Source organism: Dendrobates tinctorius, unplaced genomic scaffold (assembly GCF_039654945.1).
Source record: "Dendrobates tinctorius isolate UK_male_01 unplaced genomic scaffold, ASM3965494v1 ptg000250l, whole genome shotgun sequence".
In the NCBI taxonomy this organism is placed as follows: Eukaryota; Metazoa; Chordata; class Amphibia; order Anura; family Dendrobatidae; genus Dendrobates; species Dendrobates tinctorius.
In genome coordinates, this window is record NW_027361917.1 from 52,062,396 (window position 1) to 52,076,687 (window position 14,292).

A 14,292-nucleotide genomic window follows, 5' to 3' on the forward strand; every position below is an offset into this window, starting at 1 on the left:
CAGGTTTGCCATTTATAACCTATACATAATTTATCAGAGTGCTGTCGAGACTATGTTTGTACAACTGTTAGGAATAATGAAAGGAAAAGGCCAGATTAAGGTTTATATGTGGGTCTAAATAACTGTCACTAATTTCCAAATATTATACCTTGAGAAAAACCCTAAAAAGAAGTTCTTCTAAATGCCCCAAACCCTACTGTGAAAGGTAGTGTTTGCTGTTTACTAAGGTCCCAAAGCATGTTAGTGTTCAAGGGCAGGCTCGTTGGCCTATGTTGTGTGGCTCACGATAGCTTTCCAGCACTGGTTTAGCAAACAATTATGAAGAAAAGGTCTTCAGATGTTGATTTTTGTGAGCAGCCCTGCTCAGAGGACCAGATCTATATGTGCATACACTGGCTGGGATCAGGACAAACATAGTAAGCTGGAGATAGGATGATACTGCCAGTTAGAGGGATGCTTGACGCTCAATGCATTAGTGTTCCAAGTGTGCTTGATGCCAGAATTCTAAAGAGGGGTAAAGTAGGAACCCCTGGATTTAAATATATGGCGTTTAAGGGAGGTGGCACAAGGTTCTGGTGTGCTTTTCTGAAGGGAGGCTTTGGCTGTCATTATTTCAGAATTGTGGCTCTCATGACCATCTATCATACCTGAACGTAACCCTCAAGGTAAGAAAGCTGCTCTAGGGTAGGGCTGTCCAACCCTGGCCAACATTCCTGCTCTTCAATTTAATGGCTAATATAAATTTGTGAAACCTATTGACTGATATTTGCTATGTCCTATGAATATCATATAAGTTACCAACACCTAAGGAACTATATATCTAAATTGTTAGACGATGCACAAATAGGCAAAATGTATTTACAATAGTAAAAGACTTACCTCTAAATCTTGGACAAACATCTTAACATTTAGAAAAGACACTTCCAAAGGGATTGAGATTCTCTCGTTGCCTCCTTCTGCAAATGCTGCCAGTGCTATCAAACCATCTGCATATTCCTTCCTCGCACGCTCAAACTCATCTGCTTGAGCATACTGCATAATGTAAGAACAGAAGAATCAGATTTTACCAACTGTTACCAGTAGTATCCTTGGCACGTACATTATTTCACAAAGTATTATGTCTACAACATGCTCAGATTAAAAGCTTTACGCTTGGAAACTCACTTTTTTAAAAGTTGCCCTGAAGTAAAGAGCAGATAAAACTGAAAATGTTATTTCAGCAGATAAATAGGCAAACTTATCAAATGTTTTAAATACTTTGTTTTTTTATTAAAGGCGGATTGTCAGCCCAAACTAACAAACTAGCAATCAAAGTCAGTGGAAGGAATGATGCCTGAGCTTTTTAGCCACCCAAAGGGTGCACTGAGCACCCTAATAAACATATTTGATTATACTTCAGTTTCTGCAGAGCAAAGGCAGCGATTAGAACACTAAATCCGGATTCACGCATCAGTGTGTCACAATCTGAAGTGGCTGCAGGTCTACTGACCCAAACTCCGCAGCCTCATGGGAGAATATGAGCCTATCGAGTCTGAGTCAGGAGATCAGTGGCCAGTTCACGCCTCGTGGTCTGTTCACAAAACACAGATGTGTGCATCGGGCCTAAATGTGCTATTTCTATAGGGGCTATGGCTCCAATTCATCATTTGCATTTTTTTAAGTAACTTTTCCTTTTTCTGTCTTGAGGATTTCGCTGATGTCTATTGCTCCAAATTCATTAAAAAGACGCACGCAGTTCAAGAATTTGGCAAAACTGCAAGAAAAGGGCTTCTTTCTTGACATTAACCATTTGGAGATTTATTGAGTAAAAAGTCGTAACTTTTTGAAAATGTCACAAAAGATGAAAAAATTACGCAAGGGTGAAACTGAACTAGTAGTGGTGCATCAAAATGTATTTTTTTCTAAAAAGTCGTAATTGATGAATTAGGCCAAAATATCTGGAATCACTTAGCACAAAGGTAGAAAACAAAAAAACACAGATAAGAATATATAAAAAAACTTCAAAAAGGGCAAAAATACTATAAAGAATTGGGGGCAAACAAAAAAAGGAGATAAGCACAAAAAGTAGACAAATAACATGCACAAAGGCAATGCTGAATCGGGGCCTATATCTTTTTCAAGCTTAGTTTATTGTCAGCTTGGGATGACAGACTCCCTTTAAAGTAAATGGAATAGAATAAATGTCTTACATCTTTTCTTTACATTTTTCTTACTTATCACAATTGCCAGAAATTATGAGCTGTGTAAGTATCAGAATACTGTACCAAATATGACTACCGTAGTTATCGGACTATAAGACGCACTTTTTTCCCCCATAATTTGGGGAGAAAACGGGGGTGCGTCTTATAGCCGGAATGTACTTATAGTTAGCATGGCGGCAGCAGGAGTCGGGCGGTTCTTCCGGTAGTCCGACGCTGCAGGGCGATGATCTCACTCCGATCCCAGCCTGGTGCGGCAGTTTCAGTGGTGCTCGGTGCTGCAGGGCGACATTATGTGAAAACCCGAAGCCCCAGCAGTTCTATTGCCTCGATGCTGTGGCCTCCGGGAAAATGGCCACCGGAGGCGTCATGTGCCGGTTGGGATCTCGTCCCTGAGATCTCATTGCCGAAATCTCAATCAGGGAATCAACCTGGCCTTCGGGAAAATGGCCGCCGGAGGCGGCGCATGCGCAGATTGAGATCTCAGCTCCGAGATCTAATCTCCTGAGATCTTGGGACGAGATCTCGTTGCCTCTGGCAGCTATTTTCCCGGAGGCCACAGCATCAAGGCAATAAAAGTGCAAGGGCTCCGGGCTTTCACAAAATGTCACCAGAGCCCCTCGCACCACCGAACTTGCTGCACCAGGCTGGGATGGGATCAAGATCATCACCCTACAGCGTCGGACCTCCGGAAGAATCGTCTGACTCTTGCTGCCACCAGCGCTGCCGATCCCCCCGGGTAAGATGAATTCAGAACTGTAAGACAGATCCCCATTTGACACATTAATTTTTTTTCCCACTTTCCTTCTAAAAATTTGGGGTGCGTCTTAAGGTTCGGTGCGACTTATAATCCGAAAAATATGGTAATTATCAGTACAGCAGTTTATTTAGTTAAATTCAATAGTATAGACAAAGGAAAATGCATAATTGTGAGATATATCCTATACATCATTTCATCATTTCCTTATTGTTGCTTTATTTCTAAGTTAGTGTCTTATGTTAATCTCTAAGTTACCGTAACAAGCAAAAAAACTTACCAAAAGATCACTAATATGATGTAATTAACCAGTATTAAACAATTACTACAAATCTATCAAAATTCCTACATAATTGCTAAATTATTGCTGAACTTTCTTTATAGGATTTCTTTCTGATATCTCCCCAGCTCTGAATCGACTTTTTCTCTTCTCTATCTGCCACAGAAAATCATGATCAATTTACTAAAACAATTTATAATTTTGCAGATATTTCAGATCAGCTATAATGTCAACTTTTGAAATCGGCACATTTACAACAAGTAACAAATGCAGCTTTTCTCTCGAACAAGATAAACGTACATGTTTGACATCCATGAAGAGTTCTCTCCAGCGACCATTAAGTAGTAGGAGCTGCTGTTTGATGTCTTTAGATACTGTGTCATCACACGTCTCTATCAGGAAATTGCCAGAGTCGTTCATTGTCGTGTGCTGCTGGATCAAGTGAGGCAAGTGGCGAAAGAACTCCTTGGAAACAAGAACATAAGGAGGAAGCTCTATTAGGGAGATGGCTACATGGATTCAATATTCATAAAACAGTCAAAGAAATCAAGAACTCTATAATGACCAGTAGTGACGAAAGAAACTGGTAAACTTTGAATAAATTGAATTATCTTCCCACGGGAAGCTAACAATCTTTAAACTGAATCCAGTAAAGTTGCATACAATTGGCAGATCTTTGTGATCCTCTTTTATTGCTGATGGAAAGAAGAAAGAAAATATGCACTGAAGATGAGCAGAGACACGACCAGTCCTCCAAGGTGACTGTGGCTCCGTTCTAATAGAGGGGGAGGCCTCAAGCTGAGTACCCTGCTCTATTGCATATGTCCTAATAGAAAGCATACATCACTTTCAGGCAACACATTCTTCTTCTACATGTGTTATAATCAAAATGGGGCACTAGAGGCATTAGGACGATGCAAAGCTAGGAGGGATAACTAACACTAGAGAAGGCAGAGAAAGGATTCAGAAGGATCTAGATAAGCTTCATCAATAGGCAGCTACTAATAGAATGGTATTTAACAGGGAGAAATGCAAGATTCTACATCTGGGCAAGAAAAACGAAAATTACATCTACAAAACGGGAGGAATAGAAATAAGAAACAGCACGTGTGAAAAAGACTTGGACATACTAATATATCACAGAGACTACACTAGTCAACAGTGTGATGCAGCAGCAAAAAAGCAAACACAGTCATGGGATGTATTAACAGAAGCATAGAGTCTAGATCATGTGAAATAACTATCCCCCCTACTCCTTCTCGGTCAGGCCTCACCTGGAATACTGTGTCCAGTTCTGGGCACCACATTTCTAAAAATGCAATGAAAAACTGGAGCAACTTCACAGTAGAGCTACCATGATGATTAGCGGACTGCAAAGTATGTCCTTCGAGGATCGGATAAAGGATCTGGGAATGTTTAGCTTGCAAAAAAGAAGGCTAAGAGGAGACATAATAGCTGTCTACAAATATCTGAAGAGTTGTCAAAGTTTAAGAGATCATCCTTATTCTCATTTGCACATGGAAACACGAGAAGCAAATGAAGTGGACTGAAACTGAAAGGGAGAAGCTACAGACTAGATAGTAGAAAACACTTTTTGAGGGTGTTCAATGAGTGGAACAGGCTGCCACGTGAGGTGGAGAGTTCTCCTTCAATGGAAGTCTTCAAACAGAGGCTGGACAGACATCTGTCCGAGATGGTTTAGTGAACCTTGCCTTGAGCAGGGGGTTGCACACGGTGACCCTGGAGGTCCCTTCCAACTCTACCATTCTATGATTCTATGCTATGATGCAAATCTAAGAAATAGTGAAGCCATCAAGACTCATGTTAAAAGGACTGCAAAGTGTGTCCCATTTCATAATTGGATGTTCAGAGACGCAACTGCAAATTGGGCGGGACTTTTCCCAAGATAACGATTAGATGCCTGGCATGTACTGTGCATGCATCCTATTCTAATTAAAGGTGCAAAATGCATGCTGGGCATCACATGGCTTCCTGCCTGTTCCACAGCAGCATTTCTATTGCTCAATGAAGAACTAAGAGGTAGAAAACAGAATAGCCCTGGAGAACCACTTTGAACTCAGCAGGAAATAATCACTAAACACCTATACTGTATTTCTTTTTTTATGTAGATAAATAGAGGGGAGATGCTGTAAAAGGGGGAGGTGCTGGTTGATCACTGTGTGGTCCCCGTGATGCAGGACTTGACACCTGTCCACCATGCCAAAAGTACCAATACCTGGTGTAAAAACAACAGTATCACTGTGCTTGATTGGCCAGCAAACTCGCCTGACCTTATCCCCATAGAGGATCTATGTGGTATTGTCAAGAGGAAGAGGAGAGACACCAGACCCCACAATGCAGACGAGCTGAAGGCTGCTATCAAAGCAACCTGGGCTTCCATAACACCTCAGCAGTGCCACAGGCTGATCAACTCCATGCCATGCTGCATTGATGCAGTAATTGATGCAAAAGGAGCTCTGACCAAGTATTGAGTGCCTTTACTGAACATACACTTAAGTAGGCCAACATTTCTGATTTTAAAATCATTTTTCAAGCTGGTGTTATAAAGAATTCTAATTTACTGAGATAATGACTTTTGGGTTTTCATTGGCTGTAAGCCATAATCATCAACATTAACAGAAATAAACATTAGAAATGGATCACTGTCTGTAATGACTCTATATAATATATGAGTTTCACTTTTTGTATTGAAGAACTGAAATAAATTAACTCTTTGATGATATTCTAATTTAGTGAGAAGCACTTGTTAATCGTCACTTACAGCTTCATTTACTGTCACCCTTGTTTTTATATCTCAATTTTGCCTACTTTGTATTTAGTCAAAAGCAATCATTTGCATCTTCAACCTTGGAGAGTGAGGTGATGTATGAAGATAGTAGCAGGACCTATCTTTAACTGAACAATTTATACTACAAAGTTAACAAGGGAACGGAACCTATCATCAGAAAAGTGAACGATATTGTGTAAATCATGTTTACTGTTATTTTTTTAATTTTGGCACAATATGTATTAAAAATAGAAAATAGAAATCTTGCAATTTTCAAAGTGGCACTTTGTCTTTTTTTAGACTCTAACTTCCTGTTGTTCCAGGAAACAACACATGCACATTGCCACAATGGCCAGACCTGTGACCCTATCTTTTGTATTGAAATGCCATACTAGTGGATGTAAAGGTCACTGTGAAGGGAAGAGAGCAGGGTCAGCTATTACATCACGTTTTGTGATTGGTAGGTCCTGTGTTATCAGCTGTGTACAGAGGTGTTAGCTGTCATTGTAATCCTGCCTTTGCTGATAATAACCTGATCAAAATTGCCACATTTCTAATTTATTTTTTTAATAAAGATCTACATATGGAAAAAATACTGACTTAAAAAAAACATATAACACAATAACAAGCATGATTTAAAGAATAAGTCATTTCGTTATGGTAGCATTCCTTTAAATGAAGCCTGTTTTGTCAAGAGGACGTTCAAGCCAAGTTATATATTTCTCCTCGAACAGTCGCTGCAGGGAAGCTGTAGTATTACATGGCAGCTATTCAAGTGATTGTCGATCCATGCAATATATAGATGGGCTCAGCCACTGATCCTGAGCAGACCTGCCTCACGGAGAGGTGTCCACTACTTCTCTATATTTATGGGGAAGAATGCCTCCATAATAATCTATGTGACGCACACTGTTCGGTCTCAGGTAAAGAAAGGACACTAAACGTTTGTTTCTACAGAAGACAGTGCTAAAAACAATGAAATCATCTTCTGCATATCTTCGACCCACACAATGGTGCACTGCACTATAATCTCACAGCGAAGAAAGTCTGACTATAAACAAAACAATTATATACATGGCCCTCTCCAATAGGTGACAAGTCTGTTTTCATGACGACTAACTAATAATAATACACTGCGGTCTGACTAGCTGTACCATTATATGCAGCTAATAGGATCGTGGCAAAACTTCTCAGGCATGCATGGAAAATGTTATATTCCCTCTGGGATGCATAGAAATATTGCCACTGTTAGCCATATGGGGCTAGCTTGTCACTTGGCACCTCCCAATCACAGTGTGAGACCCCCGTACCCTCCCATACTTAGTTGCTGTTTGCCCTATGCAAGTCCACTAGTGATATTAGTAAGCACGCCCGGCCTGCTCGAAATGGAATTACAGTAAAACCTAGTAGCCAGAAAACAGAAGGATCTTATCTACATAACAGCCAACAAGCCAAAGTACATAATGTCATCCTAATGTCATCCTGATAATAAAGGGAATTGAGATAGAGATATATATATATATATATATATACTAGCTGAAGAGCCCGGCGGTGCCTGGGCATAGTAACCAACTGTGGTTAGTTATAACAAATTATAATGATTATATTGCACATAAAAACATTTCACATCATATATTCAACACTACAGATATGCAACACAAATTAACTAAACGATTACCCAAGTATTGATAGTATTTTATTTTCAACTCATTCAAGAGCCTTTTCATAAACAACATGTGTATCTGTGTATCTAACCCTATCCTGTGTGATAATGTCTGCTGAGTGTAGTGTTTACGGTGAAACTACGTCAGAGAGTGGACCCTCTGGATCGCGGATCCGGAGCCCCTGGGCCGAGCACACCAGGTGAAGACCGACCCCTATACAGGGATCGTTTGGGGCAGGGCCACAGAGGACGGAGGCGCGACAGCCGGAACCAAGAGGGACGGCTCCACGGACCTAAGGGGGCTCGGGAGACGGAGGACTGAGATACAAACGGGGACCGGCGGCACAGAGGGAAGCACAATACGGGAAATGGCAAAAGGACGGGCCAGGACTGGCAGGAGCCAGAGGAGAGGGGCACAGAGGATAGAAAGGAAGCAGCGCCTGGACAGGCCGGGGAAGGGCAAGACAAGGGGGCCGAGTACGGCAGGAAGGCAGAGCCTGAGAGCCCTGGCGGAGAACAAGGCAGAGAACAAAGAACTACAGGAATACTGTAGTGGCCAGAGGGTGCAGATACTACACAATCATCAGGCGTCCTCCTAACAGCGAGGACGCCTGAAATATACTAACCCCCGGAAGTGCGTCCACAGTCCAGCCCCTCAGCGCCGCCCACCGCTGGAGAGAGAGAGCGGGAGGGGGCGTGCACGTGGTAGGGGGCGGGTGCCAGGAGCCGCAGTGAGGACGAACGTGCGACGGGCGCGCGCCCGGACGGGAGCGCGCAGGTAAGGGAACGCTGCGGCGCGCGCAGCCGCAGGAGGGGCATCGGCGGGCATAGCCGCCGATGTCACACTGAGCTATGGACCTAATCCTCTCCTGTGTGATACTTTCTGCTGAGCTGTGTATCTAATCCTATCCTGTGTGATACTGACTGCTGAGCCGTGTACCTAATCCTACCCTGTGTGATATTGACTGCTGAGCCATGTATCTAATCCTATCCTGTGTGATACTGACTGCTGAGCAGTGTATCTAATCCTATTCTGTGTGATACTGTGTGCTGAGCTGTGTATCTATTCCTATCCTGTGTGATACTGTCTGCTGAGCCGTGTATCTATCCCTATCCTGTGTGATACTGACTGCTGAGCTGTGCATCTAATCCTATCCCTGTGTGATACTGACTGTTGAGCCATGTGTCTAATCCTATCCTGTGTGATACTGACTGCTGAGCTGTGTATCTAATCCTATCCTGTGTGAAACTGACTGCTGAGCCGTGTATCTAATCCTATCCTGTGTGATACAGGGCTCCCCCTGCAGTCTGTGTCAGAGGGTGGTCTGTGTTGGCACGGTAATAAATTGTGTTATTTCCAGCTTTACAGAAGGACGATAACACCATAGAAATGATAAGAATAATAGGCAAAATTGTTTGGTGAATTGGAACGCACGGGGTTAAAATTTCACCTCACAACATAGCCTATGACGCTCTTGGGGTCCAGACGTGTGACTGTGCAAAATTTTGTCGCTGTAGCTGCGACGGTGCAGATGCCAATCCCAGACATACACACACATACATACATACACTTTTTCCCCATTATGTACATAGGGGCAAAATTGGTGAATTGGAACGCGCGGGGTTAAAATTTTGCCTCACAACATAGCCTATGACGCTCTCGGGGTCCAGACGTGTGACAAAATTTTGTGGCTGTAGCTGCGACGGTGCAGATGGCAATCCCAGACATACACACATACAAACATATACACACACACACATTCATATATATATATCTCAATTAAAGGGAACCTGTCACATTGTACAGTACATGCAGTCTGATCAGTATAGAGGGGAAGCGGAGCAGAATTATATATAGTTTTTTTTTTGTTTTTTTTTAAAGCTTCAGTATAGCTTGTATTTTGCTAATTGAAATACCTGATGTCTGTATATCCTGTATATGTGTCCAGTGGGCGATCCTACCTGTGACTGACAGCTGGCTCTGCATGACATACACGGAAGACTGTCAATCACTGAATAGGATCACCCACTGGACTTGTACACATACAAACACCAAAGATTTCACGGAATAAAATGCTTAAGCTTTACTGCTTTCCACAAAAATGTATATCTATCTGATCAGCTAGTAACAACCTGCCTGCAGATCAGATACCATTTAGAACATGACAGGTTCCCTTTAACAGATGTAAGAAACCCCAATTGTGTATATATATATATATATATATATATATATATGCACACGAAAATAAATAAAGACGCCTGGAGAAAAATTTAGTGTGGTTCTAGTGGGAAGATCAAACAACAACGCTTAACAAGCAGCAACAGATACAAAGGCTGTCCGGTAGCCAAAGCGACTGATTCTTGAATCTGCTCCTTTATTACCACAAGTGAAGCATATGAAATTTTTGTAGCGTCTATAAGGAAGACGGACAGATCATGGTCTTTTATGATCTTGCGAGTTTTGCTTATTAGAATTGATGTGTAACACAAGATAAACTCTGCTAGAGAACGATACGCATGGCCGCTCTACGTACCTTTTTGGCATGTTCTGGCTGATCCAGCATCTTTTCAGCATCTTCCAGCCAGGCTTGTAAATTGGCTACTGTACTGCTGTACTTGTCCCAGTTGTTAATGACTTCCTCGAGCATGCTTCTGACGCTCCTCACCTCCACTGACAGGTTTCTCCACTGAATCGTAGTCTCGTTCAAAAATTTAGTCACCGTCTCAGTCTCTTCAGCTAATCAACAAGCACGAAAACAAATCCAGCAAGTGTATTTATTATTACATTCAATCATTTGTATTCCCATTTCCACATGACAAATAAATATGGAGACCCTAATAAGTGTCGCTAGATTATCTGATAACACAGATACTAGTGGATACTAGCTGACAAAACGTTAAACAGAAAGTTGATAAGGCTCTTACCTGATCCATCAGCATTCACATACAACTCCGCAGCCTGCTTTAGCGACTGACTGGTAAATTCATATTGCTCAAAAAAGTGATTGCCATCAATAAAAGTCTGTAACACAAAAGATATGCAAAACATTAGGCAAGACGAGGAAAATGTAAGATATATATCAGGGAAAATGTAATAAATCAAATACTGGCTAAGATTCAGCTTTGCTCAATATAGATAAGGTCCACATAAACATTAGAGAAAGTTCATCCAAACCGTCCGACCATGTAATGTGTATAGCGCCTTACCCAATGTCCCCAAACAGATTCTGTCAGGGGATATTATAAAGAAGTCAGAATTCAATTGTCCGAACCCTTTTTATTTGGCAGGCATACAATCCCTGCCAGATGATTCTCACAGAGGACATAGAAATGATCGGTCTCTTATCCCTTTTGCATGTCCCCCTCAAATTTCTTAATTTTATATCTCATTTAGACAATTCTAAGGGTCCCGTTTCACTTAGCGACGCACTAGCGATCCCGACAACGATACAACCTGGTAAGGATCGCTGGTGTGTTGCTAAAAGGTTGCTAGTCAGCTGCCAAACAAGCAGATCTCCTCAGCGACGCAGCAACGATCCAGCAATCATCGGCGGTCGTTGGTACCTTGTCACACAGCAGCTTTTATGACGACTCACGCCTGAGTTCCTGATTTCTGCGTCGCCAATGAGGTCTCTCGTCGGGTCAAACACAGCGATGCATGCTGGCCAGCAGGACGCTGACGATGAAAAAATGGCCCAGGACATTCGAGCACGATCAGCGATATCCAGCGGGGGGGGCGGTCGCCGCTGCGTGTCACATGTAGCGAGATCACTGGCGAGGTCGCTGTTCCATCACAAAATCGGTGATGCTTCAGCGATCTCGCTATGTGAGACGGGGGCTTACAGCCTTCCCTATACATTGGACTAATGGCAACAGAACTCGCTAATATTGATAGGTTCAGCTGACAACCCAATGTGTTTGGGGTCCCTGGACAAATGATTGTCCAGGGAGATAAGGACCTGGCATTTCTAATTTCGGACAGTTGATCCTTTTGCTCTCTGAGAGCACAAGAGTCTGGCAGTTGCTCTCCTAGAGACCACGGCAGTATATGGGAGAGCATACGGGAGAGTTGGGCGAGATAGTTCCTGGCCAAACAATTCATCATTCATCTAAAGTGTATGGGGGGCTGGAGGCTGATAACGGTGCCCCATCTCTATACCCGTTCTTGCATATTATTACAATCACCTGCTTATAATTGGGAGCAATTCAGTTATCTATTCCAATAAATCCAATTCCCCAATACATGCAGTGTGCACTGATAATACGACCACTCTCACATCATTGTATCACTCAAATACATTAATACTGCAAAATTCTATGATTACAAGGAGCTCCTGGTAGTTACCTTTTGATTTTTACTTTTTCTCTGGATTGTATTTTAGCTTTAACACTGTATTCCCTATTTATACAGTTATATGAGATTTCCCCATTGGAGGACTAATAAACAAATACAAGGACAGGAGAACAAATCCTTTCATATCTACAGAGGCCAGGACAAGAGTTCTCTAAAATATGGAGAAGGGAGGTGATAGTTTCTGGAACAAATGTTGCCATGGTGATGTTTTATACAGATTCAGATTTCTAGGGTCTGTATTCAATCACTGGCTCTTCACCTCAAACCATTTACATTGTACAATTCACATCTGACTAATATCCTTACACCTGATGACAATAGGTGAGACGTCATACCAAGTAGGTCAGTGTTTTCAGGGAATATATATAGATAATGGTCTTCTTAACATTGACACATGTAACAATGCAGATGACAGGTGTGAGCACAATGCTAGTAGTCAGCAGAACGTGTATACTGATGAGAATGAATCAAAGAACAGCTTTTGTCATGGAGCAAATTAATCTTCTAATTAGTTCTATCTACAAAAACTTAAGGGGTTGTCCAGGACTATTTCATTTTTTTTTAGTATGGGCCCGAAAACTAACAGGCAGGTAGTTGCTAACAGACACAACTACCTGCCTGTTCTACCGAGTACCGGCTTACAACCGTCACCGACCAATCCTGTTGGCAATTCAACTACTGGTGATCCAACTGCTATATGCCAACAGAGCAGCATTCGTCTTCTGGGCTGCTCTGTCCCCCACGTGTGACTTCTAATGTCATGCTGATTGACAAGTCTGCACAGTTAGGCAGCTGGGAGCTGGCTGTATATGAGCATGACATCCGTAGTCACGCCCTGTCAACCAGGGCTGTGGAGTCGGTAAGCCAAACCTGCGACTCCGACTCCTCAATTTCCCTTACACCGACTCCGACTCCAACTCCGACTCCACGACTCCGACTCCGACTCCCACATATATTGCTTATATTTAAGTGAAAAATTTATTGTAGTACAATGTGAACCTCAGACATTTAATCATTTTTATGATCCAATAATCAAGATATTTAGATAGAACAGAATATATATTGGTGTACTACAAGGTTTTCATTCTTTTTGGTACAGATACGATATGGATAGACAGATATGGATAAATGGATAGATAGAGCAGATTTCTAATCTGCTTTTGCTATTGAAAACATTATCTATGAGCTCAAAAACCTTTCAGGTGATGCAGTTTTTTAAAAAGATGATCAGCTTTTGCAGCTGAAAAACGTATCCTCAAAAAACACAGGAAAAACGCTGTGTGTGAATGTAGCCTTAGATCAGGAATATAACAGCCATTTATAGGACATTTCATAACTTTCCCAAACTCCTATGAAAAAATATTCAGCACATCCTGCATTGAATTACTGTACCCAATTTATTATATATTTTAGGAGTCGGAGTCGGTCCATTTTATACCGACTCCAACTCCGACTCCACCAAAATGAGCACCGACTCCGACTCCACGACTCCGACTCCGACTCCACAGCCCTGCTGTCAACAGAGCTAAGCAGAACCTATCTTGCTTTTCTAACGTTCCCACACACCTGTCGAAAATGGCAAGAGCGGTATGCAATCGTAAAATATCTCAAACCGGTTGTGATAAAGATTGTGACTTTGTTATCCCAGAAAACCAAAGCAGAAGCTTTCATAAAATTCCCCTTCATGTTTCAGATATATTTTATACTTTCTATGTCTGTATCAGCCAGACTAACTTGTTTGCAACATATAGTTTTTAGAGTATAGATGCTGAAGGTTCTTCCTTTTATTAAGGTGAGAAATGTGTAATGGTTGGAAAACCTCATTCTTACTTGAGGAGGCTAGAAATGAGATGTTCACAAGATATTCAGTCCTATCCATAAACTGCTTATAAATCTGCCATACTAGAATGTGAAGTTCTACATGATCAAGCACTTGTGGCCATTACAGGAACTTCCCCCCAAACAAAAACTATGTATATATGGCTTATTTCATGAATATCGCAAGCTATTAATTTACTTAAATTGTAAGCCCCTAAACTTTTGCTTTAAGGAAGCCCTCTCATGAAGATTATTTTTTAAATAAATCTGAGTATATGTGTTTGTATAGTGTAGTGTGAGTATATTAATATATACACCTACCACCGCCTTCTCTGGGATCCAGTGCCGTTCTGATCCTCTTTTCAGTGATGTCACCGCTCTTTAGACTCTCCGGGTGACACTGTACACTGAGTGCCCCTTTAGGGGCTTTTCTA

General features: G+C 41.8%; 1 protein-coding gene across 1 annotated transcript in view; it reads right to left on the minus strand.

Annotated features, from left to right (window-relative positions):
* The window catches only part of SYNE1 (spectrin repeat containing nuclear envelope protein 1), a 591,877-nt gene that overhangs the window by 413,219 nt on the left and 164,366 nt on the right, over positions 1 to 14,292 (minus strand). The window contains exons 14-17 of the mRNA XM_073557690.1: positions 10,612 to 10,708; positions 10,221 to 10,423; positions 3,536 to 3,700; positions 880 to 1,032 (exon numbers count right to left, since the gene is read on the minus strand). Coding sequence (XP_073413791.1) covers positions 880 to 1,032; positions 3,536 to 3,700; positions 10,221 to 10,423; positions 10,612 to 10,708 — 618 coding nt within the window. The remainder of the gene's footprint in view (positions 1 to 879; positions 1,033 to 3,535; positions 3,701 to 10,220; positions 10,424 to 10,611; positions 10,709 to 14,292) is intronic.